Source organism: Pempheris klunzingeri, chromosome 4 (genome assembly GCF_042242105.1).
Source record: "Pempheris klunzingeri isolate RE-2024b chromosome 4, fPemKlu1.hap1, whole genome shotgun sequence".
NCBI classification, from domain to species: domain Eukaryota; kingdom Metazoa; phylum Chordata; class Actinopteri; order Acropomatiformes; family Pempheridae; genus Pempheris; species Pempheris klunzingeri.
Window position 1 is genome coordinate 4,738,285 of NC_092015.1, and position 25,440 is coordinate 4,763,724.

Consider the following 25,440-nt stretch of genomic DNA (forward strand, 5'->3'; position numbering starts at 1 on the left):
TGTGTCGTTCCTAGAAATGGATCATCTTTCAGGGGAGAAGACCTGGTGTGTTGTTGTCTTCAGGTTCCACAGGCTGTGCTGGATGTACCTGCCAACAGGAAAAACACAGATGATTCATGGAAATCAACACACTGAAAACTTTACAGACTTGAATCTCAATCTAATGTACTTCAGAGGTGTATCAACTCCCAACACCCTCCCTGCAGTGAGCTCCAGCACAGCAGCTACCTGTACACACTGTATATACACATGCTGCATAGTATTTAGTCCCCACTGCCTGACATGTTTCAGGTGTTTCCCTGCTCCGAGGATCAGGTTTGGGAAACACACATATAACTTATATCTAGTTGTATAACCAGGATACCCCCCTCACAAAGAGTGTGATCCTACATACACCTGCTCTCAATGAAGTAACGCAGTTGTTTTTTTCTCCATTTAAACAGAACAAAAAGTGCCTCCTGGAGTCGCCGCAGGTGCTGAGGTCTTAAAAAGGCCGTTACCTGTGACTGCAGCTCTCCTGTGGACACACTGCCTTCTCTCCTGTGTTTAATTAGAAGCAAACCGGCTTTGTACAAATAACAGAGGGTTATTCCCGCGGGCCCCCTCAATAAATTAAGAACACACCTGAGGGCTGTGACTTTAAGCACGAGAGAGAAACGTGCATAACAAATACATATGGATGAGTTGTATTGCATTTATGCCATATTGTAAGTTCTTTAAATGAGCAATACTCGTTTTATTTAAATATGTCTACCTCCATAAACATGCCTAGACTTCATAATCAAGCACACCGAGTTACAAAGATGGGATTCAGAAGAAAGGCCTGTCACAACAATGATGATTTAAGATCATTCTAAATAAAAACACTAAGTTATTTGCTGGTTTTAAATACTCACTGAACACCAGGATGGACGCACACCGAGCTACGGCTGAAGCCTGTGTGTGTGTGTGTGTGTGTGTGTGTGTGGCAGCAGGAGAGCCAAACACAACCCAGGAGGCTTCAGATCCACAGTGAACAGCAACCCCCCAAAAAACCGCATCATTTCCTTCCCAGACCCATATTTTGCCTTTGTGAGTGAGGTCAGGCGATGCGGGTGCGTGCAGGTGGAGGTCTGAGCAGAAGATCAGGTGATGAGCTGACACGGCAGAGCAGGCAGATGGAGGCCACGCCCATGATGCTGTGCGTCTGAGACAGCTTTATTAAACGTTTGACAGGAGACATCACCGATGGACAAATTATTTAAGACCAATTGTCAATCGACAGCATCATCAGGAGGGTACATGAGCACAGTGATCAGATCAATAAAGCTCCTTTTTCGTCAATGTATTGCATCTGGTGCAGGCTTTTTAAATAAAACTTAAAAAAAAAAACTTAAAAAGCCTTTTTTTTTTTTTCAGCCTGGTTAGTCATGACAGATAAAAGAGAACAAAACTCAAGACAATAACAAAAACAACTTGTACAGAGGAAATCAATCATTCATACCAAACCATGCAAATGTTCAGAAAGGTAACCAGCTTCTTTCTTTCACCTTCTCTCGTGGAATAAAAAGCACTTTAAATGGAAATGACAAAAACGATGAGCAAATTAGTTGAAAACTCTTCTAAAAGCGCTATATTTCTTATTTTCATCAAACCTAGCTGTTCACGTCCTGAGAACTTCGCAGTGTAAGGCAAAGGGGGTGTGGAAAAAAACCTCAGAAACTCTCTGCTGGGAGAGGAGCTCTGCAGCTGAGATGAAGTGCTATTTAATTAGAGGCGCCCCGACGTCCCCTTCGGAGTATTGGAGCACTCAAAAGTACCAAAGCCAACGTGAGTGCTTTAATCCGTGTTGGCATTTTGGTCAGACGCGTTTATTTGGAGCACATTCTGGAAAATAGATTTCGTAGATCAAAGTGTTAGTAAATTGGCAAATCCTCTCATTCATCTTACAACAAGAAAAATAAAATAAAACCTTTATTATACAAGTGTGCTGGTATGAATAGTTGGTATTTCAGCCCAATATGTATATTTAAACTAACATTGGGCCAATACCTGTATCTCAACAATGTACAACTAACATACTGTGTGCACTCAGGAAAATAGTGTTCATACCGATAAAGACCAGAATTTTTGGAGCATTGTAGAGCAGATTAAAAAGGCGAGGAAAATACTGCAGATGGTAGGAAAGAAACACAGTATCTGTGAAGAAATAGAAGGGCCGATGGTCAAAGGATTAACATTGCTGCTAGAATGGAAGTGAGAGGCTCAAGGCAAAAATAAGGATGCAAGTCGGTTGTCGGAGGGGGGGGGGGGGGGGGCGTTGAGGATGAGCGGGGAGAAGAGGGGAATCAGCGGAGGTCGCTCTCGTCGTCCTGTATGGTTTTCTTGATGCGGAGAAGCATGGTGGTGAGCCACTGGTCCAGCCGTGAAATGGTGTCGTATTCCTTCACCTGAGAGACGCAGCATCCCCAAATGTTAGACAATAATCACAGAAAAAGGAAAAGTAAAGGTGGTTTTTATTCTGGTTTATATGACCTAACATAAAATGAATAGCACAAAACAATATTTAAACATATACACAGACTGAACAGTTTGTGAAGTATAGCTCAGTCTGATTGTTTGTGTTTTGTTAACCGGTGTGCACTTTTCCCTCAGAGAAATTTTAACATCAAGGGTTAGATAATGTATCTTTCTGGTCAGCGCTGCCAGATGATGTGCAATATTTATTGTATTTGTACAATAATGTTGCCCTCTGTAAGGTCAATAATGCCAAAAGTGCTCATGAACACATCAGAGTGTGTGAAGAAGGCACCAGTACGCCCGGTCATGTTTTTAATTCTTATATCTTGCTTATAACTGTTTTCATGCAGCATATGAACAGGCCTCCAGTTATGTTGACTTGTTACTTGATTTTGTAATATTAGGCTATTAAAGTTGTCAGACAGATGGACTTATTGATAGCAACATTAGTTTGTTTAAAAAAGAAAAAACATGATGAGGGAAGATTTGAGTGTCAAGAAGTTGTTTAAAAACCTTTTTGCTAAATGACACATGTACGGCTATTAGTTCTCATGATTATGACAAGAAAGTTAAAACCTCAGCTACGTGCTTTTGTTCTGGAAAGAAATAAAGAAAACCGTCCACTCACCGAGTCAGTATAGGCGTCCACGTTCTGTTCTTCATAGGCATCTAGAAGTTTCTGGTTGGATAAAAACGTTTTTAAACGGTAAATGGTCTGTACTTGTATGGCATCGACTACTCAGAGTGCTTTTACATCACATCCTCATTCACACAGGAGGAATCTAAGCTGGAGGAGACTATTCTTTCACACACATTCGCACACTGAAGCTGCTTCAGGAGCAAGTTGGGGTTCAGTGTCTTGCCCAAGGACACTTTGACATGCTGACTCGTAGGAACCGGGGATTAAACCTGCAACCTTCAGCTTGATGGACGACCCACTCTACCTCTGAGCCACAAAATAAATAAAATACACCCTGAAACGACTGAGATGCCAAAATAACTGTCTGCATGGTTGTTAGCATTAGGAAATTATCTATTCGTGTTTTATTGACCAGCATGGCTTCATGGCCTCTCCTCTCTGTACCTGGAAAACTGTTCAGTGTTTTTGTTTTCAAGGAGCCAAACCAGCACCAAACCTACCTTCACCAGTTTGCACTCTCGAGAGTCTGAAAACGCCGGAAACATTTCTTCGTACTTCTGCACAGCGAGCTGGGTGACAAAGAGGATGGATGTTAGAACAGCGGCTCGCGTTGCACTTGCTGACACACTTTCGGCGGCACGGCTTACTTTTGCATTAAGCATGTCGACGCAGAAGTGACACAGCGCTGCCTTGAAGAAGTGATCCTTGGCGCTGTATTTCAGGAGCGTGCTGTCCATGGCGTGGGTTCCAACCTAAAACCAGAGAGTACAGTTCATGTTTGTTTTGCTGCTGCAGCCCATGAAGCACCTCATAACATGCTGAGATACACATGCAGATACAGACAGAGGATACGCACCTGTTCGTAGATCTCAATCGCTTTTGGGTACTGCTCCAGCTGAGCTGCGTAGGTTGCTACTTTCAGAAGGCACTTGTTTGCTGAGCTGCAAAGGAAAATCAAGAGGCTCTTCTCAGTATTCACACATTCATAGAAATCATGGGTCAAAGGCCGCCATGTAACTTCATAAAACAAAGATGAAGACAGAAAATAGAGAAAATATCGCTCTTTAAAATAGTCACCTGGTGGATTCTTCACCTTTGTAATAATCCGCTGCCTGTTCATAATGAGCAATGGCCTGGAGTGGAAATTGGACATAAGGTGTAAACAGCTTTCCCATGATGGCAGTAAACAAGAGATCATTTGACACAACAGATTCTCTCTGAAACACTTAAAATAAAACATGAAACACAGATATTTCATCCGACCTTGTCGATGTCCACCAGCTCCGTCTCATAGATTTCAGCAATAGAGATGTGATGTTTGGCTGCGATGGTGAAGCGCCCCTAAAACCAAAAACCAAGGGAGAAGAGTTAAACATAAAAAGGCCTTTTCAAATTCAGTAATTCAAAAGAAACTAAGCAGAGTTCCCTGTTCATAGACTCACCATGTCAGTGTAGATCTCAATAGCTCGGTTTAGGCAGTTTATGGCCTCTGTTGACAGAGATGATAACGTTTAGACATGCCACACAGTTTAAAACCACATCACTGCAATTATTCAGTCAATTCACATAAACATAAGAACAAAGTGAGAATAAATGAATAGATTCAAAGATCAATAAAATTAGAAGCAACCAGTTGTGAGAAGTGAAGTAAAAATGTTCCTGTGCCTAAAAGATGGTGACCACTTTATTTAGAGACTTTATTTATTCACACTTTTCTCTGGTGAAAAGTGTTTATTTGCCCACATTCCCATTTAACAGCCCAGAGGGAAGAACCGTGAATAATCTTCGTCTGGAAGACCTTCTGTGTGCCTGATCCACTGAAAGCTTGTAAAACGGGCAGTACATGTGAGCTTCAGCAGTCACAGTCACAATCCCAGTGGTGATGATGAGTAATGATTACCTTGTGGATCTGCTTTTTTGAAGGCGTTTCCAGCGTCTATGAAGTTGGTCGCTGCGTCGTGTTTGCTCTGCATCTGGAGGTGAAGGCGAGCGGCCTGGGAGAACGCGTTTCCTGCAGCTGAAGACAAAATGTGCGACGTTGGAGGACAGAAAGTCTTTACAGACCAAAAGAAGGGGAAAGGCAATCATCACACTTGTTCATTGAGCCTGTATGAAATTACTCACCACACCAGTTTTTGGCCATTTTGTACATGTTGGCTGCCCTCACATACATGTCACAGGCCTCTTCCATCTTGGAGGAACCCCTGTGGGATAGTACACGTGTTTAGTTCAACAAATATCTCAACATAAGATCAACTTCCATGTGTGGCAAAAGCTAGATATTGATAATTATAAGGACACTTTGGGATTCATTCACTGAACAGGAAATTCTACATTTGACTCTTAATTGCGATATAATGACTCCAAACTGGGCAGGTCATTAATTCAATATTATTGTCACCTTATTTTCAGGGGAATCACAGTCTGGAGGTTTTGTCTGATGTTGTGTGTCACAGTGACACAAAGTTCATTACATCAAACGTCCATTTTATTACTATATTACACTTCACCTTTCGTTAACCAGTAATATTTATGATACTTACTGCTAACCTACAATTTCAGCATTGATTTCATTTGATTTTGCACTTTACTGATTATATTTGATTACATTTGCTCTCTTTCCTACTTTGCCCTGCAACTGCTGCACAATACTTTCTTTTAAGAATTAATAAAGTACTATCTTACCTGACTTTATCTTCATAATTTAAGTTGGTTTGGGACTGTTGTTGCTGTTGGAGGGTGGGGGCTTTAATTACTCACATTCTCACCAAACATGATGCAACTCATTGAGCTATTGTAAACAAATGTGATTGACATGTGATTGACTCCAAACGACTGAGTGGCCTTGCAGTTTGTGCCCAGTGGATGGCGGCAGCAGCAGCAGCAACACTGACACTGATACTCACTGTCATTAAATTACATTAAATATTACACAATTCATATCTAATTACAGCTTCATCTACACCTGACAACATGCAGATGCCCTCAGAGAGAGGACTGCTGAGTCTTGTTAGCTGCTGCCTACAGCTATGGGCTCACTGAGGGGAAATAAAGCTACTAAACGCCATAAAGCTAAACTGCAGCGCTCAGCACACTCGTGTAACATTGATTATAACAATTTAACTTTAGAAACGAAGCAGACCAGTGTTGCACAGCTGTCAAGCTATTTTGTCCTGCCCTCAGATCTGGTGGTGACTGGCCAGCTAACGCTGAGCTAGCCACCTTCCGCCTATTTGGCCCTTAGCTTGACAAAACTAGCTAAACAGCAGCTAACTGACACACTCACCCAAACATCGCTCCGAAAAACGACTGCGACGACTTCATTTTCTTCTCGGCTTCGGCCATTAAAGCCGTCGCTTCCTTGTCTTTCCCGCTATTGTCCATTTTTTCGTGTCACCGCGCTGATTTTGAGGAGATGAGAAAGTCAACAAACTTGCTAACTAGTCGTACCTCGCAGCACCAGCAGCAGCAGAGGGTTTGGGTTGCCGAGTCACATCACCAGCCGCAAAGTAACCACCACCTCTGTCACGTGACACGGGAGCAGTGGAAACACCGCTGCTGCGTTCAGGGGCGCCTCGTAAACTCCAACTTCCAGCGTCCTCCTGCAAAACAACAACATAATAATAATAAATTTCAACAGTTATCGTACATATACACCAGTATGACGTAAGCCTTACTCTGCAGCCTTATATAACTTCTGAAACCCTTTCACTTAGTTGTTTCTGAAATCAGGGTTAAGGGAGTGTTCATCCTTTTTCATGTTCATGGATTCATAACAGGAGCTTGCTTTTCTTATGTCTTCCTTACTTCTTAAAAGTAAGGCCTGCAGTGCTGTGTCCACTCCATAGCACCTGCATGTTATTTAAGGATATTTTGTGGCTTTAATGAATAACTTTGTCGAGTATGACAGTTTTTAATGTCAATGATAATAAACCACAGTGTTGTGGAAAATGTTTGTTCTGCTCTTCCTTCTCAATAAAGACTCATTTTTAACATCATCTGCATATTTAAGGTCTTTCTGTAACGTCTGCAGTGCTCAGGGCTGTACACTCACTGTGCCGTTTCTAAAACATTCATTTAAAATGGGCGACTAAAAGGAGACTGAAAAGAAAACTTTCCCTAAACATATTATGGCTCTCTCAGGTGCTGATAATTAAAGCAGTCACAAAACATGACATTGTCACATTTTGGGTTGGGGATGCACAATTGTACAACTCATATAATCATTTATCTGGACAGCCAATGTTCAAGATCTCAGTTTAAGCTTAGGATCCGATGTACATTTTATTTATAGCCATGGTTTCTGCAGTCTGTTAGTGCGTGGATGATTTTAAGAACTGTCATTGTCACTTTGATTAATTGGACACAGAGTTGAGCCACAAAGAGTGGAGGAATATGGTGGTGTTTCAGATCCTTTAGTTAAGTAAAGGCCCAAATATGACACTGTGAAAGCTCCACTACAAGTACAGAGCTTGCACTTCAGTAAAAGTAGTGGTCATGTAAAATAAAACGTGATATGTAAAGTATCAAAAGTAAAAGTATTCATGGTGCAGTAAAATGCTTCCTGACTTTTCTCACTCTTGTATCTGCTGCATTACTGTGTATGTTGCATTATACTGCTGTGGATTTGTACATTTGTGCTGATTTTAACCATTTTATGTACTGCTGGGTAGTTAAATCTACAGCAATGCATCATGGTCTATAAGATCATAATTGTGTGCTGTCCTCTGAGAATCATGTATTTAAAAAAAAAGTCAGCTTTTCATCAGAAAAACAGCCTCTTTTTGTGGGAATGGGCTTTCCAACTAATCCCAGAAGGTTTTAAATTGTTTATTCAGCTTAGTTTGGTGATACGTGGTTTTCACTGGACAGGAAAGGTGTGGAAAGTTGTGATATGAATAGTAACTAAAACTCAGACAAATGTAGTGGAGTAAAAAGTACAATATTTGCCTATTGAGTCTCATATAATGGAAATAATCAGGTAAAGTACAAATACATCCAGTTTGGACTAAATTTACTTAGTTACTTTCCACCACTTTCTGTGCACATTTGTCCCCATATCTTCAGAAACATAATCAGAAATATATTTTCTCCTCTCTGATGATAAATGCTTTGATGTTTTTCATTTCAGTGAAGAAACATTTCCATAGGAGATCTGCTTGTTTGTTTAAGTTCTTTATTTGTCATATGTCCAACAATTATAGTGAAGCAGTCGGCAATGAAATGCATATTCTCAGGCTCCCTCCAATAACGCTCGTGCAAAATGTACAAAGGAAAATGAGAAATGAGAATAAGGGAATCTCAGACAAAGACGTAAACACGGCAAAAGTTTAAATATAGTAATAAAATATATTTGACATAAAGTAAAATAAAATAAGACAGAAGAAAATATAACACTGAGGTAAACTGATGCATTGTAGTTATACTGTAATATGGACAGGCTGTGCATGTGCATGTCCAGGTAGGAACAGAGACAAATAACATATAAATATATATATACTGTGGTGTTTAATAGCTTGTAAACAGTAGTAAAATAAATAGGCTCCATATGTTTACTGTTATGTGTGCAGACATAAACAGGTATAATACACATATATACACACACATATGATCACATTGCACAAACACCGTTGTGTCGTTACCTTTTACATCTCAAACTCCATCCTGTAAGAGCAAAAAAAGGCACCAACTTCAATTGTTTTCAAAGAGTGCACGTCGGCGAGGCGTTGACATTTCAATCAGGCACGACGCTGGCCACCTGTTTCCTGCCTGTAGTTGGGTCCTGTACAGCAGCCCGTGCGAGGCTGTCCTGGAGACCCCGCGCTGCCTGCACCTCTATCGTCTCGGGTGAGTTTGTTACAATTTCTCAATTAATCCGAATAACTGCAACAAAGCTGCAATATTCGCGCACTGCAGCGAAGCCGCTAACTGCACAGCTGCCGCAATCGAAGCGCCACACTGCTGCAACACCCGGCAAACATGATAATTTTCCACCGAATTCCCAAGCATACCCCCCTCATCCAGGAGTATTCCAACATTAACTCATATTTTGCTTGCAAGGAGACACAGATAGCTCGCTACGCAATTGCGTTCACACTTCCAGGCACACATTACCGCCTCGTCTCGGCTGAATCGAGGTGCCGCCGTGCAGTACGGGTGTTAAAATTGTGTCACTCGGTGGTTTGTTTTGAATGTCAAAGGCTCAAGCTAGCTGTACGCCTGAATATTGTTGATAGCTGCTTGGCTTAGCAGGCTAGCTAGCTAGGCTAACGAAATTCAACCCAGGTGCATCAAAATGCTGGAAGTAGAGGCGAAACGGGGATTTGGAATGAAACGTTTTGTTAAATTAGAGTCTTAAGTCAAGCGTGTAGCTGCTGAACTTCATGTGTTGTAACGATCCGGCAAAATATGCATGCAAAGCTCTTTGAAAACACAAGCTAGCATGTAGCAAGCCGCTTGCAGTGTCTCCATTCATATCCTGCGCACTGGCTGTGCTCTGACCGAGTAATGGCTACGATCCGCTGCCTTTTTTAGAGCGGCAACTGGGGATGCGCTCCCCTCACCGCCGCGGTTACATGTCTGCGTGGAAATGTGGGTGACTTGTCGTCTTTGTGTCGGCGGAGGTGTTGTGAACGGTGGCGGAGAGCTGTGGTGAAATCAGCCGGAGCCCGCATTAGAAATCTGTCCAGGCTGCGTGAAAACCGCGCGTTTTCAGTTTGTTGTCTATCGTCAGTCCGCTGTTTCTCCGTGTTTAGCCAACAGATCTGCTGTTTGATCTCCTCAGGAGCTCATAACAGCTCGAGCTCTTCTTGTTATTCAGTGTGTGCATGACAACACGACATGTTACAACTGATGGAGATGCGCTGAAATGTAAACTTTATTATATTTATGTAAGTAACCCATATATCTAAACTACAAATGCCAACATGGTTGTTAAAGTCCAGCAAGTTGCTTCTGCGCTTGTTTTATTCTCAGAAGAGCCACAACAAACTCCAGAGATGCCTGACAGCAATAAGAGATGTCATGATCCGAGTCCTTATCAATAATTTGGATGTGTACAGTAATTGTGAGATTAAAAAAAAATTACTCTTGGCATTGATTTTTATTTTTTTTTATTTTTTTTTTAAGAAAAAAGATCCCCACCAGTAGACTTACCAAGATAACTACATGTTTCTATGTTTGGTCTCTGCTGGATTTTGTGAGGACAATTATAGTAATTCTTTTATAACAACAACAAAAACATGTCTGGTTGCTCGAATGTAACACGAGTCTTGAACCTGTTCCAATCATTTGTCCCAGACAATCTAAAGGTCATTAAGAAGCTTAATTAAAATCTACTGTGATATGTTAAACTCCAGAGCAACCATACGAAATCAAGATATTAAGGTTTTGCGTGTTAACACCGGTTTATTAGGACCATCCATGTTGAAATAAAATGATAATTAAGAAGCAGAACTTTGCTGGAAGAATGCAACAAATGTCATTTTAATTTTTCACTATAAAATGATTGTTAATCGTGTACAACTGCTCCATGTCACACTGACGCAGGGGACCATTTGAAATGGGTCTCGCAGTTTTTGCTCATCATCATCATCATCATCATCATCATCAGATGTGGCTTATTCCTTTCAAAATACGACATGAGTCCACACTCAAACCTCATTGTTCCACTAGCATCACATTTGGGGCTGTAATAATAATATCATGCGCTGTGGTGTTGATATAATAACCATATAATGTACATGTAAGTATGTACACATAGTTGAAAATATTAATTTTGGGGGAGTTTTTATTTTATTTTATTTTATGAAGAGCATTGAAACAATGGACTTTAAAACTCTTTTCACCTTTAACAGTTGTCATGGATGATGAAGACGGCAGGTGCCTTCTAGATGTAATTTGGTAAGCATCGCTGACCCAGTGAAAGATCAGTGTTACTTTTCATCTCTCTCTCGTACTGTTGCGTTGAATCATGTTGTTTTCTCCTGCAGTGACCCTGAAGCTCTCAATGACTTTCTTCATGGATCTGAGACCCATGTGAGTATGAGCGAAAGAAGGTGAAAGGAGACATTTATGTTATGCTTGTGATTTATGGCTACAAACGATGGGTTTGTAATTGACGTGAAGAGGAGTCTTAATCGTGTGTATTTTAGCTGGGGCTCGCATGACTCTGTAATTAAGCCACTTTGAGCTCACACGTTGGTGCACTCTGAACCCCCCCCCGTCCCACACTGCTTTCAGTTTTTATTTTTTATTTCACTGCTTCCTCTGCTTAATGGTTGCCTTTGCTTTTTGATTGCACTATTTATGGTTTCAGCCTGCATTCCCTTTTTATTAGGCTAATTCACAAAATACAAAACGCTAACACTAACGCTTCCCAACTCCGTGTTATTCCTATCATTTTGCCCTCCTGTCGCTTATCTTTTCGCCGGTTCTTTACGATCTGGGTTCTCTGGACTGTGCTCTATCCTTTCCTTGCCCTCCTCCTCTGTTTGATGGTTTGTATGTTTCTCTGTCCTGGTGGCTTTTGCCTGCTGGTTTGGGTGCCTTTGGTTTCTGTCTGTCCTATCCTGGGTGGGTGTGTCTGTAGTTGGACACTGACGACCTTTTGGATGGTTCGAGTGACCCCTCCAGCTCGTTCTTCTCTACCACTGGGGTGAGTAAAATCCCCCAATCCTCTTCCTTCTGTTTTCTATCCATCAATGTAGCATGCATCTCCAAATACCCTCCCTTTCCACTAACATGTCTACACTCTGAGCTTTGACGTGCCACGACGTGACAGGAGGTTTTTATGGGGTTTTCATGTCTGCATTTCTGCGTTAACTTAGTTAAACTCCTCGCCATCACTTCAATCCATCAAAATTCATCCGTCACCTGTTTTCACTTCTTTCCTCTTTCCTTAAAGGGCCATGTTCCAGAGGTCCAGCCTGCAGTCCAGCTGTCGGCCAATGAGCCGGCAGTCCTGCCCAGAGTCAGTGTTGACCTGGACTTCCTGGAGGATGATGACATCTTGGGAGGATCCCCAGGTGGTGAAGGTGGGAGCAATGGCATTGGGACAAATCACGAGCCATGTGACATCCTGCAGCAGAGCTTGGCCGAAGCCAACATCACAGAGCAAAGCTTACAGGAGGCAGAGGCTGAGCTGGACCTGGGCTCCTTTGGGATTCCAGGCCTTACGCAGGTGGTTCAGACACTGCCTGATGCCAGCCTCTCTGGTGCTGGGAGCACTGTAGGTGTAGGCATAGGTGTTGGTGTAGGAGGAGCAGCAGCAATTTTCCCTGGGTCAGCCCCAAGCACCACTGCTACTCCTCCCAATGCCACAGCTGACATGCTGGGGTCAGTGCTTGCCCAGCAGGGCCTTCAACTCCAACCCCAGGTCATGAACAAGGCCATTAGTGTGCAGCCATTTATGCAGCCTGTGGGCCTGGGAAATGTGACGCTTCAACCCATTTCAAGTCTCCAAGCTCTTCCCAATGGAAGTCAGTCTGGACATTTGGGTATCGGACAGATTCAGGTTGTGGGTCAGCCTACAGTCATGACTATCAATCAGTCTGGGCAGCCAATCCTGGCTAAGGCCATGGGTGGTTACCAGCTGCACCAGTCTGGGCCAGAGGTATCAGGTGCTGGTTCTCAAGCGGGACTTGGAGGCTCAGGGGGTGGACTTCTGATCCAAGGTAACAAAGCCACTTTGGGATCTCCAGCTTTAAATGGACCGGCTGTTTGTGTCAGCAGCACTAACAGCACCAGTGGCGGTACAATGACTGCTCCTGCTGGGCTTGTGGGCTTTGGCAGCACCCCTCTAAGTTCAGGAATTGGACCCCAGACTCAAACTCAAGGCCAAATCATGCAGAACGTGATCATCCAACGCACACCAACACCCATTCAGCCTAAACCCCCCCAGGGGGGAGCCATCCAACCGAAACTCTTCAAACAGCAACAACAGCAGCCACAGCCAGCACCCCAACCCCTACAAAATGATGCCCACAAGGCTCTGGGGCTGCAGCAAATTCCAGTCTCTACAACTCAGAATGTAGCCTTCCTGACAGGAAAGCCAGGCTCTAACGTTGTCCTGAGTACTCAAGCCACAACACAAGCCCCTCAGTTTCAACAAACCCTATTCAAACAACAAGCAGCACAACCATCCGGCAAGCCCCTCAGTGTACACTTGTTAAACCAACAAGGCAGCATCGTTATTCCCTCTCAGACAGTTCTTCAAGGTCAGAACCATCAGTTTCTCCTGCCACAGCTACAAGCAGGTGGGCAGATCCTGACCCAGCACCCCGGGGGCCACATCATTACTAGTCAGGGTCCTGGTGGACAGCTCATTGCAAACCAGATCTTAACTGCAAACCAGAACATCAACTTGGGTCAGGTGCTGACTTCACATGGCCACCCTGGGGCTGCCCACATCCTCTCTGGACCCATTCAGCTCCAGTCTGGCCAGATGGGCACCCCCACCCTTTTTCAGATGCCTGTCTCATTGGCTCAGAGTCAAAGCGGGACACAGACACACACTGTCTCAGGTCATGCCCAGACAGTCATACAGGGCATGCCAATCCAGAACTCCCTGACCATGCTCAGTCAGGTGGAGGGGCTGAGCCCCGCCGTCAGCCTGCAGCCAGCCCTGCAACCCCAACCAGGTGGAGTCCCCAGCAGCAGCAGCACAGGAGCAGCAACCATGGCTCAAGGCCAGTCTGGAGAGTGTGTTACTGTGCTGGGTAGCTCCACAGACCAGGCTGCTCATCCCACTCAGCAGCATGTACCACAATCCTCTATCCTCGCCATGCAACCGGTTTCCTCAGTGTCCACGGCTACCACAGTACCCTGCTCTTCTCCGTCCATGTCCGTGTCCACCTCTTCCTCTGTGACAGCGGTGGGGCTGGTCCCCCCTCAGGCTCAGCACAGTCCAGGGAGGTTACTGTTCACCAACCAGGGCTCCAGTATGATCCTGAGCCCAGAGTCTCTGCAGATGTTCCTACAACAGGTCAGTGCTCCACTCAAATTTGTTGAATGTGTACAGTTAACAATTGTCTTGACAAATAAATAACATGCACGGAGTGATATCTTGGTCTGACCTCTTTGGTTTACTATTTCACTCCCCCCTCCCTCCAATCCCCTTCCTCCTTCCCTCCCTCGTCCTGAAATGGTAAATATACTCCTATCAGGAGCAGCACCACCAAACAGAGAATGAGTCAACCCCCTCTGTGGGCGTACCAGCGTCTGTAATCGTCAGCAGCAACAACATCACTGCTCCGGCCCCCGCTGTCCATGACAGCCAATTAGCTGACTCTTGGTTGGGTCAGAGCCACAGCCCTCCCCCCGGCCCCTCCCACATGACAGCAGTGGTAAAGCAGGTAGAAATGCCCCTTTATGTCAAGCCCCACCCACTTGTTGCTGCTGCCGCTGCCACAATTTTTAGGGTATCTGATCTTTCCCCATCACTGCTCTCTACTAATCTTCTGCATTACTCATTCCTTTCATGCCTCCCACAGTCACTCATTCGCTTGCTGCTTCTGTTTGTTTCTTACATCGCTGTGTTAAATGTAAAGGCATGATCATTCCAGTTGTCCACATGCACTGTGTGTCAACCACTGTACTATTTTAATATTTAACTATATGCACCTCTGTAAAATTTGGGACTACCAATCAAGTGCCAGTTCTTTTTTTTTTTTTAACTTAAACTAATTGTTTAACTAATCTGATATGTTTTTCATCCATTCTACTGTTGTGTAACAGAATACAAAACCATGCTCATGCTTACTGAAAGAGTTACCAAGGTGCCAAGTGCAACTTGTTCACCTCTTTACTAACACTTTGCTCAATCAGATTCAATCCACTCACCTTGCTCAATTAAATCCAATTAACTCACCTTCATCTGCTGCATTACTGACCAGTGACAGATCAATAGATCCACTCCTCTCATTACTGCACTTCTCATTTAGATCCTCATATGCTTACAGTGCCACCACCCCTTGTAACCCCTAGTCTGACCAGTGTAATGACCCCCAATATGATAATTACATGCTCCCTTGTCCCCCGTCCCTAAAGCCTTCAGATCACCTTCTACTTCACCATCACAGGCCCGCAGATCTTGACTTCTTGCTTTTTGTGAACTGTTTTTCTTTTTGGCTCGCCAAGTGATCATTGCTCCCTTTTTTTATGTCTAATCTTCCTCAAACGCTAGAAAAATTCAATGGGCTTCTACTACTTTTACTTCAGCAACTAATAGATTTTAAAGTCTAACACTTTGCTTTTGTATTGTTTGGTGTTTTTTTACCCACATTTGTGTAATTTTGCATTAGGGCTGGGCGATAATTTCATATTTTCGTATATATAGATACAGATGGGTAGATGGGGACAAATTAAAGGAAAAACCTAAATAAACAAGTGGAGAAACACATGAAATGTAGGTTTTTTTTGCACTGAATAGTTTGAAATGATGTGAACTAAAACGCCTGTCGAAGGTTTTGGACCAACGTGTAAGATAATTCTCTCCACCATCATCTTTAATGCCATGTGCCCTCCTGTTATTGTCTGGTTATGTTTATTTTTTTTTTTCTATCTGATATTCTCAGATGTCTCTTGAAAAACAGATCTTGATCTCCATGATATAACCTGATTAAGTAAAGGTCATGTATGTAACTGAGGAAATACCTTGTGGGGGAGTGGTGTTCAGCCCTCCAGTAGAGTTTCACAGGCTTGATGTGGAGCACTGAAGCTGTTCTGGAGGATTCATGTTGGTTTTTCCTTTAATTTGTCCCTCATTTGCATAATATTGGTGTCAAAAACATTCTGATTAAGATTCTGAGAAGAGCCATATCGCCCAGCCCTATTTTAAATCTTGGACCATGTATTAAAATCACATTTACTATATGCTGTGTGCATGACGAACTTTCAATACGTGTGTTTATTGTGCGTGATCTCCCAACTTTCCCCTGTGTTGAAATTTTGTTTGCACTCTTGAATCAAATAAGCATATCAGTCTATTATGATTCCACTTCTCCAGGTACCCTCCAGTGGACATAAGCAGACCCTGAAGATCCAGGGCATGTCTCCCTCACCGGCCTTGACCACTCACACCGCGGCGGCCCCAGTGGCAGACAGCCCCCAGCCCTCCCAGTCTCCACTCACTCTGAGCCAGCAGATCCAGTCACCACACCATCAACAGCAGTCACATCCTGCCCCTCAGAGTCAGACACAGTCTCAAACTCCCTCCCGCTCATGCACACCCTCTTCTCATCCTCCGCTCTTTATTGTCCATAACCAAATAGCAGAGTCCCCCCAGCCACCTCCACAAGGCCAACCACAGCAGACACAGCCCCAGCAGGCACACATTCAAGTGCAGCTTCAGCCTCAGCCTCGGCCGGCCTCTCAGCCCGCCCCTTATCAACAAGATATGCCTCCAATGTCACAGTCACCCAAGCCTCCTCCTGCACCACCTGCACAGCACCCGTTCACTGCTCCCCCTGTCAGCACTTCTGCCACTGCTGTTGTCAAAACCCAGGTCCCCATCCAGGGCCTGACAGCAGAGCAGCAGCACCACCTGCAATTAGTAGGAGCGCAAATTCAGACCCTGTCAGGCATCACACAGCCCTCACCTCAGCAGAAACAGCTGCTGGATAAGCTTCACCAGGTATTGTCCCAGTTCTCCGTACACTTTTCTAATTGAAAACCTGTTATTTGGTCTAACTAGTAAAATCATTGTGTGCAGTTTGATTTCACATGTTAAAAATATGAGCTGGTTTTGCCCGTTTATAATTTCACGTTCGATGCATATATGATCGTAAATGTTTTTCACCATTCAACTAAATTCAGTGGATTGGAAAGAGGGCAAAGATATCCCATATGTTACTACTGTCAATAGGTGAGTGTACTCAGTGTTGCCAGGACTTCACACTCCAGTGTAAATGCATCATATCCAGTTGGTGATTGGATTAGTGATCAACTTATCAGTACGAAGGCATCAGAGAAGCTTTAGGAAACCAAATTCTACAATTTCGTGAATACAAAATATGTAAGAAAACTGCTCTGATGTGTTTTTAGGTCCAGCAGAACATCCTGCTGCAGGCCAAGCAGCCTGCTCAGCCTCAGCCCCAACCTCTGCCTCTGCCTCAGCCCCAGCCTCTGCCTCAGCCTCAGCCTCAAGCCACCAGTCAGTTCAGCTCCCAGCAAGATGTGCCTGTTGATAAAGTGGTGACTGCATCATCAGCCAGCACTGGTACACCTGCTCAGCTTCCCTCAGTGCTGCAGCCGACGTCAGTGCTCGTCAAAACTCCTGCTGGTGAGACACATTTTACCACTAATAATGGGGAACGGCATGCAACGTTCACAAAACGATTTACACTTAAAGGAAGGAACCTTTGTCCATGGTCTTAAATGAAAACAATATTCAAGATTTCCAGTTTTTAAATAAAATCTTAAAATGTATTAAGTATTCAACACTTTTTAAATTAAGGTGCAATATGAGGAATGATACCATCTTTGTTTAAACGTGGTAGCGAAAGGAATAAATCGCTCGTGTCCACCAGTGTCGGGCAAGTTTACACTGTTTTTATTTATTCACAATGCTTCACAATGACACCTGTAAAGCCAGCTGTCATCCTCGAGAGGGTGTCTTTCAACGCAAGTGTGCTCGACTTAGAGAGTTGTTGATAGAGTCCCATAACAGCAGCTGTACCCTGGTAAGATGTCCAATGCTCCTGTAAGCAGCTTAATGACGGTACTGCAGCACTTCCGCAGGAATTGGTGCTGCTTGTCGTTGAGGCACCTAATTCCCAGTTTGACACAAAGGCTTCTCAGCTCATTCATGGAAATTTGCGGTTATCCTGAAAACGGTCTCATAAAAGGAGCTCTGTGGTTGACTTTCTCCACAAATTTCTGATGCAATTGTAGTTCAATTTGCCTGGATCTAATGAACTGTGCATTTTGTAACACCTCTCCTGTACACAACCCTGGAAGTGAAGAATTTCACAACCTCATCAGTGTAAATTAGGTTAATTATTTGTGATGCACACCTATAATGTGAGGGAAGAGTAAACTCACCTCAGTCTCAGCGGAGAAGGCTTCTGTGAGATCTATAAAAGTCACAACCTCGTCACTTTTGTCTTCTAGTTCTGAATCAGACTCTGAATTGTCAGGCTGATATGTTTTAAACGCCTGGGCAGAATGTGATGCATTGTCTGTCACTGCAGCTACAACTTCGCCAAGCAGCCTGTGTGATGAAAGAATTTGTTCTATCTCTGTGGAAATAACATCACATGTGTGAACTGTTACACCCAGAGAGTTTTTGTTGTTAGCTGTCCAGGTGTCAGCTGTGGTGGAAACAAAGCTTACCTCTCTTACTTACTGTGGCTTTCAAATTAGATTCTATGACCACATGTTCTTTAGCCGGTTGCCAGTCAAGCTGCCAAATCTTTCGCTCTGGCAGCTTGACATTGCTCCTCGCTTATATATTTTCTCTGTAATTTGTCTAAATGACTGTGGTAACATCTCCTCTATGATAAAGCCAGTGATGAGCTTCCTCTGATCTTGTCCACTTAATCTCTCTCCACCACTGTGCTCTGCTTTGGAATCCATTTTCTGTTGTTTAGCTGGAGTGAAGGCATTACTGGCAGTAGAGGCCTCCCTGTCAGCCCTGGTGTGTGTTTTCAACAAGTCTCACACTAATGTGCTGCTGCATCAGATGCTTCAATAAATTAGATGTCATGTTTTTCATGGTTAGAGGCGTCTCTCTGCTCACAGAAAGTTCACAACGGGTGATTGTGTTCTTAAGAGTTACCTAGAGTAGCCTACCAAGGTTCTGGCAAAGCAGTAATGCAGCGTTATTTGGATCAATAACTCTAATATGATTTCTGTTTTTGAAACTGTTGTAAAGTTACAGTAACGTGTTGCTGCCTAACACTGGTGTACAGCATCATCAAAATAGTAAAGAAAAGAGAGCAAAGCAGAGCTGAACTAAAATTTACAGTGCACTAGACATTGAAAGAAGCTTATTCCTATTTACATCTGCACAGATTTTTATGCTAATCTTGCCTGTTTCTTTTACCAATAATTGGTGATCTCTGATGTTGTTATTTAACCATGTGCTCAGAGGTGTCTTTGTCTCTTTCTGTGCTTTAAATTCTCAGTCTTGTTGAACCGTTCACAGCGTTTTGTTCTCCGTGTACTTACGTTTTTTAGAAAGTAGAATCCAAAGACCTGGACGGACGGATCAAAGCTTCCTGTTTCACCACTACTGAACACACCTTAAAGTATTTCCCCTGGTAATGATCTGTTTCCTCCTGTTGTAGCATCAAGTGACTTACAGGTATTCTCAGGAGCCCAAGGGCCAGCCGGAGCAATGGTGAATCAGACTGTCACTCCTGCCAGCCTTACCCAGCCTGCACAGGTAGATAGCATCACTAAGTGAATTCCTCCAAGGACACTGATGGTGGTTTTAGTGTGTCATGTGTAATCTTTCCCACCATTACTGAATTTCAAAGTGATTTTGAATGAGTTTCTGAATGTATTTTGCCAGTGTTTAACCTTCCTCCTGATCTTCCCCGCAGGTTCAGCCAAAGCCAGGAGTGATCAGCTCAGTCGGTGGGATGACTCTGGGGAAAGGTGGGATGCAGATACAGGTGTTAGGAGCTAATCTGCCTCAAATGCCTGCTCCACAGCCCCCAGCTCCAGTACAAACTCAGGTATAGGAGTGTCTTTGCATGCTAGTGAGGTCCTAAAAAGATGCCTTTAATATTCAAGTTTCAGCCTAAAGGATTAATCCCTGGTTTTCATCTGCTTGCTCACATCACAGACAACAACAATGAAGATGCCTTTCAGTGCAGAGCCCAGCAAAGAAGCCAGGTCTGTGCCCAGTGCATTTTAATGGCATATGTTAACTGTTTAGCGATGCCCCTTTTTTGTAAATAGTATTTCTTTATACTCACCTCACTGCAGGATGCTAGAACAGCTGAGGAAACAGCAGGGTTCGGTGCTTCACCCAAACTACAGTGCTCCTTTCCACTCTTTTGAGGACACACTGCACAGACTGCTGCCTTACCATCTCTACCAGGGAACTGCCAACTCTTCTCAAGACTATCAAAGAGGTAACCAACTCATGAGCCTCTTGTGCAGCTGATGTACAGTTCAGTACATTTTTCCTGGTTTCACAACCTTCAAACTAAACATCTTCATTCTCTTATACACAGTGGATGATGAATTTGAGAAGGTCTCCTGCCATCTGCTGAAAAGGACCCAGGCCATGCTGGATAAATATCGCTACCTGCTCTTTGCTGAGTCAAAAGTAAGTTTATAAACCAGCATTCCCGCCATTTGTCTTCTTGATGTCTCCTTTGTCTTGAATTGATTTTGAACTGATGGATTTCGGTGTTTGAACCTGAGCAGAGACTGGGCCCCTCGGCAGAGATGGTGATGATTGATCGGATGTTCATTCAGGAGGAGAAGATTGCGTTGAGTCAGGACAGGATTTTGGCCAAGGAGAGACCAGGTACCCGACCGCAGTCTTTGGCCATACATGGTGTTGTGGCTGTCTTGATTGAAACTGGGTGTTTGCTAATGACAAAATTGTGTTTATTTCATTGCAGAGGAGTTTGTGGCAAATGTGCGGATGTTGGAGAGTGTGGTTTCATCCCAACAGAAATCATCTTCTGCTGAGCCCGCCTCAGTGAGTGGAGGTGTAGCTGCCGCTGTCCCTGCTGCAGCACCTGTTGCTCCAGCCCCAGCCGCTCCTCAAAACATCGCTCCAAACCATCCTCCTGCACCCACCCCAACTCCAGCCCCAGCCCCAACCCCTACCCCAGCCCCAGCACCAGCTGCAGCTGCAGCTCCGGCTCCTGTTTCTGCTCCAGCTCCAGCTCCTGCCCCCGCCCCAGCACCTGCTCCAGCACCTCCTGCTCCCTCCACCTCCCATTTCCCCCCTACCAAACTAGTAATAAAGCAGGGTGGAGGCGGGGCCTCTGTGTCCTGGTCCAGCAGCTGTCCCCCACCTCCAGCTGCAGCGGGCAGACTGGTGGCCGAAACCACCAGCCAGAGCTCCTCCTCCTTCAGTCGTGCTCCAGCAGCATCGTCCTCTTTCTCCTCTTCATCTTTCAACTCTCAAGCAGCCGATGACGACGACGCTCTTCCGCAGAGAACCAGCAAACCGCCTATGAAGACCTACGAGGCTCGCAGGAGAATAGGTTTGAAGCTTAAGATCAAGCAGGATCAAACAGGATTCAGTAAGGTGGTCCACAACACTGCCTTAGACCCAGTGCACACACCTCAACCTCAGCAGAGCAGCCAGTCCCTATCCCAGCCTCAGACTCAGCCTCAGTTCGACGCTGCTGTGCCCCACCCAAAGTCCCATCCTTTATCAACTACTCCTACTACAGTCATCAGAACTCAGTCACCCGTATGCACTGCTTCTTCTGCCTCATCGGGCACCACAGCAACCACTCAGTGTAACCCACCACTGAGAGGAAATGCTCCCCCCAGTGCAGCCCCATCTTCCACTACCTCTTCCTCTCACACTTGGTCGTTGTCCACCTCCACCTCCTCCACTACTCAAATGAACGGGACTTTGGATCACCACGATGTTGGCGGGGTCAAACACAATTCTGCCTCCACTGCTGCTCCCTCACAGACAACCTGCCGTCTCCCCCTTCGAAAAACATACCGGGAAAACATTAGCCCCCGAGTCAGACCCGGTGTCCCAGGGGGAGGAGACGAGAGTTTGTCCTACCCCAGACCGACACCGTCACCCCCCAGGCACGAGGCCTCATCTCCTCCCTCAGAGCGGACAGTGATAGCCAGCGTGAAGGTGGAGAAAAGAGGCAGGGAGACCTCGCACACTCACACAGAGTCAAGCCACGAAACAGGCCGTTTAGGGAGTGCAATGCAGGGGCTGGACGAAATGGACGAGGTGTTTAACCGTGGTATCAAAACCACGCAACACCACCATCTCCCACAGCTACTAGACAGGGAGGGGGCAAAGGAGAGAGGGGAGGAGCACGCAGACCAAGAGACAGATGTAAGTAAATACAAGAGGGCGAGTGGAAAAAATAGACACAGGGCAGGTGGGACATTCAGAATGGATCAGCATGCCCCCGGGCCTCCCTCTCCGGAGTCGTCCTTCACACGAGACTCTTTGCTTCCTGCCAAACGCTGTAAGTCAGACTCCCCCGACATGGATAACGCCAGCTTCTCCAGCGGCAGCCCCCCGGACGACTCTCTGAATGAGCACCTGCAGTGCGCCATCGACAGCATCCTAAACCTGCAGCAGGAGCCCTCTGCCCGCGGGCACCACATTAAAGGGGGCAACAGCAGGTCCCACCAACACCAAAGCCAGCGCCCAGGGGGCTCGGCAGCCTCATCCCACAGACCCTCAGTCCCACCCTCCTCCTCTGCGTCCTCGTCCTCCTCCTTGGCCCAGCACCCTCAGGTCGGTGGCCGCGGCCACAATGGCAGCCTGGTGCCCCAGACTCAAAGCAGATAACAGCCCCTCAGCCCCAGGCCGGACTGACGAGGGGGGACTAAGAGACAGATTTGGAGGCAGCAGAAGGGGGCACTGTGAAAACAGTATCACTGTACTACTCTGCCAAGCTGTGTTGGCTTTGTTTGTCCATTTGAATTGTCCAGACATTTCTTTGTCTTTTACAGCCTGAGGTAGACCTGTGGTGGAATACGTGAGAATGTGGTCGAAGGTAAAAACTGTCTCTGTGAATTGCAGACTCGAAGGTGCCTGGCATTTTGTATGTGTTCTCTCAGCCAAGCTCAAGTAACAAAATGAAATTGTCAGAGGATGACGTTCTCTCTTTCTTTCTTCCTTTTTCACCTTTATTCTCTTCTTTCAGTATGCTTACATTCCTTTCATGTGGCCTGAGCGCTGGTCTCTGTCCACCTCAGTTCACCTCCTGGTTTAAACGGTGTCCCAGTGAGCATCAGGCAGCTCGTTTAAACAGTTCAGAAGTCAGGCATTTCTTTAACTTGGCTACCTGCAGCTGAGCGGGAGAAGAGAATACAATTGGGTTCATACTGTAAAATGTCATAATGCATACAGCGTCTTCCTTTACCAAGTTTTATTCTCTCATCACAAAGATGACACTGCCCTACAGAGTCAAACAGCACATGCTAAAGTGACACAGTCCACCTCTATCAGGAATACATCTCTTTAGACGGTAAATAAACCTGAAGGCCTGGTTACACTGCTCACAAGGAAACTGCTCCTCGTCTGCGATCGGCCAAATCAATTAGCCTCAACCTCCATTATGCCTGCATTTCATATCATGCATTTAAATAGAAAACATGTTGAGAAACTTTGTTACGAGAAATTGTAAAGTTATTTTCCTTTTGACTACTCTTGAGTACTGTCAAGATGTAAATGAAATGTAAGGAAATTCAGTTCCTCTCTGCTTCTAATGTCACATGGTTTTTGCAGGTTTTTGTTTTTAGACCACACCTCCACACACACCTGCCCCCCCCCACCGCTGCGTATGATGCCAGGTTAGGACTTTATGCATTTCAGTCAGCAGGGGGCAGGACAGTTTTAACTGTTGATTTTCTGTGTTCTCAGTCTTTTTGTTTCATCGTTCTGCCACTGTATCCCTGCCTCCCGTGTGTGTGTTTTTTTTTTTTGTCTTTTTTTTTTTTTTTTTTTTTTTTTTTTTAAAGCCTGGTGGACAATTCAAACACAAACACAGCACAAGCATTGAAATGGAAAAAAAGGAACAATAATAATGTACAAAAAGACCGTAAGAGAATTTGAAGTATAGTATTACAGATTAATTTTGTATTGTATTTATTGTGTATAATGACACTTTTTAAAAAGAAATGTACATTTAGTAAAACTGTAAATTAAACCTTGCTTCTTTTATGAAACATAGCAGGTCCTCCAGTCTTTTGTCCAGCAGTTTAGACGGTGACTCCTGATCTTCAGTGTGCATTCCTTTGGATGACTAATGATGACTGAGGACTGCTGAATGATATTAAGGAGTGGATGGTGGTAATCGTGGTGGCGATGGGGTGTGTTCTTTATCAGGCATCCAGCAGGGGGTGTATGGAAGTGGAAAATTAGTGTGTGCCTCTGGCCTGGAGGGTTCACAGAGTTTGGGAGGAGCAAGAAAGTTTAGATTAATGAGGGGAAAAAAGTGTCACATCTGTAGACATATGACATGTTACGGTTGGCTGAGTAGACAGGAAAACAATTTAAAAACATGGAGGAGTTGGAGGCCACAGCTGAAGGGGTGCAAGCACGAGGTTATGTTCATTGGTCAAAATATGCATAAGGACACTGAAGTTATGTCATGTAAAAAAAAGAAATGACTCCACCCAAATTATTTATTCACAACCCCCCTCCTCCAGGTCCACGCCCTCTGACCACAGCCCAGTTCATCCCTGCTCGGAGCAGAGCGTTGGTGCTGCCCACAGTGCTGCCAGGCATCCCTGGAAGAGGAGGCGTGTTAAACGAGGAGACGCAGGAGAGAAAAGTCAGCCTCTGTGCAGCGTGCCTGTGTGTTTTAGTGTTTGCCTTGTGCACTTTCAGCAAGCAGAGTGAGGATCCTCGCCAGATTTGGAGCTCATCTGAAATACATTAAACCCCGGAGAAGAACGATCCTCTGTAATCTGACTGCGTTGGCGCTCCACTGAGGGTTCCTATTTGCTGTCAGAGGTACACCCATACATGTAGCAGCAGCTCCTGCGAGAGACTGACTGATCTCTTCAAGTCAAAATATTTTCCAAGCTGCAGAGGGCAAGGCTGGAGAAAGGGAAAGATCAAGGTGCTTGAAGAAGTCGGCTTTCTCCATAAAAAAACGTGGTAAATACTCTTTAAATATCAGCTTGTATTTCAGCTTTTACTCAAATGTTGCCAGATTGTGATACAGTAGAGGAAACTGAGCCTTGATGGTGTTCGATGAGTGCAAAGATCACAGCTGAGCTACAGAATTAATGAAACAAATTGTCTTTGAGTAGTTTTTTCCATTTCTTCATTTGGATTTTAAAGTATTCAGAGGAGCCATTCCCCTGATACTTGTTATTCCTGCATGATACAATTACTTGTTCTTAGTCCAAAACTGTGTTGCAATTGTGGTTGACAAACCCACAAGGCATTTTCCACCTTCCTTGAACTTTAGGAATGATCCCAGAGTTTCTACCAAACCTTTGATTCTTGCACGACACCTGTAAAGCAACTTTTACTTGTACAGTTTGACTGGCACAGTGCTTCTGTATGTAGTGGCGGTCAAATCATATTTAATGTGCCTCCACTAGATTTCCAGGGTTCGCCATTTTGACAACAACTCTTTCCACACTGGTCTTGTGACATGTCA

The 25,440-nt window shown here is 44.6% G+C and overlaps 2 protein-coding genes across 4 annotated transcripts; one reads left to right on the forward strand and one right to left on the reverse strand.

Moving 5' to 3' along the window:
• Positions 1–1,160: 1,160 nt before the first annotated feature.
• Positions 1,161–6,638, reverse strand: napab (N-ethylmaleimide-sensitive factor attachment protein, alpha b). The gene is made up of 11 exons (XM_070828826.1): positions 6,426–6,638; positions 5,264–5,343; positions 5,040–5,156; positions 4,582–4,628; positions 4,403–4,480; positions 4,217–4,272; positions 3,996–4,080; positions 3,787–3,891; positions 3,640–3,708; positions 3,128–3,178; positions 1,161–2,429 (listed from the first exon to the last, which is right to left on the reverse strand). Exons 1-11 carry the CDS (start codon positions 6,521–6,523, stop codon positions 2,328–2,330), a joined length of 888 nt encoding a protein of 295 aa, XP_070684927.1. The 5' UTR covers positions 6,524–6,638; the 3' UTR covers positions 1,161–2,327.
• A 2,316-nt stretch (positions 6,639–8,954) lies between these two features.
• On the forward strand, positions 8,955–23,992 carry bicra (BRD4 interacting chromatin remodeling complex associated protein). Of its 3 annotated transcripts, none has more exons than XM_070829328.1 (14): positions 8,955–8,986; positions 10,996–11,041; positions 11,131–11,176; positions 12,045–14,123; positions 14,305–14,493; positions 16,146–16,772; positions 17,183–17,420; positions 19,429–19,526; positions 19,687–19,821; positions 19,932–19,981; positions 20,075–20,223; positions 20,326–20,420; positions 20,519–20,624; positions 20,722–23,992. In XM_070829328.1, exons 2-14 carry the CDS (start codon positions 11,001–11,003, stop codon positions 22,608–22,610), a joined length of 5,742 nt encoding a protein of 1,913 aa, XP_070685429.1. In that variant the 5' UTR covers positions 8,955–8,986; positions 10,996–11,000; the 3' UTR covers positions 22,611–23,992. The 3 variants fall into 3 exon arrangements, with proteins under 3 accessions (XP_070685429.1, XP_070685430.1, XP_070685431.1); XM_070829329.1 differs by having other exon boundaries at positions 20,522–20,624; XM_070829330.1 differs by lacking the exon at positions 14,305–14,493.
• Positions 23,993–25,440: the final 1,448 nt, after the last annotated feature.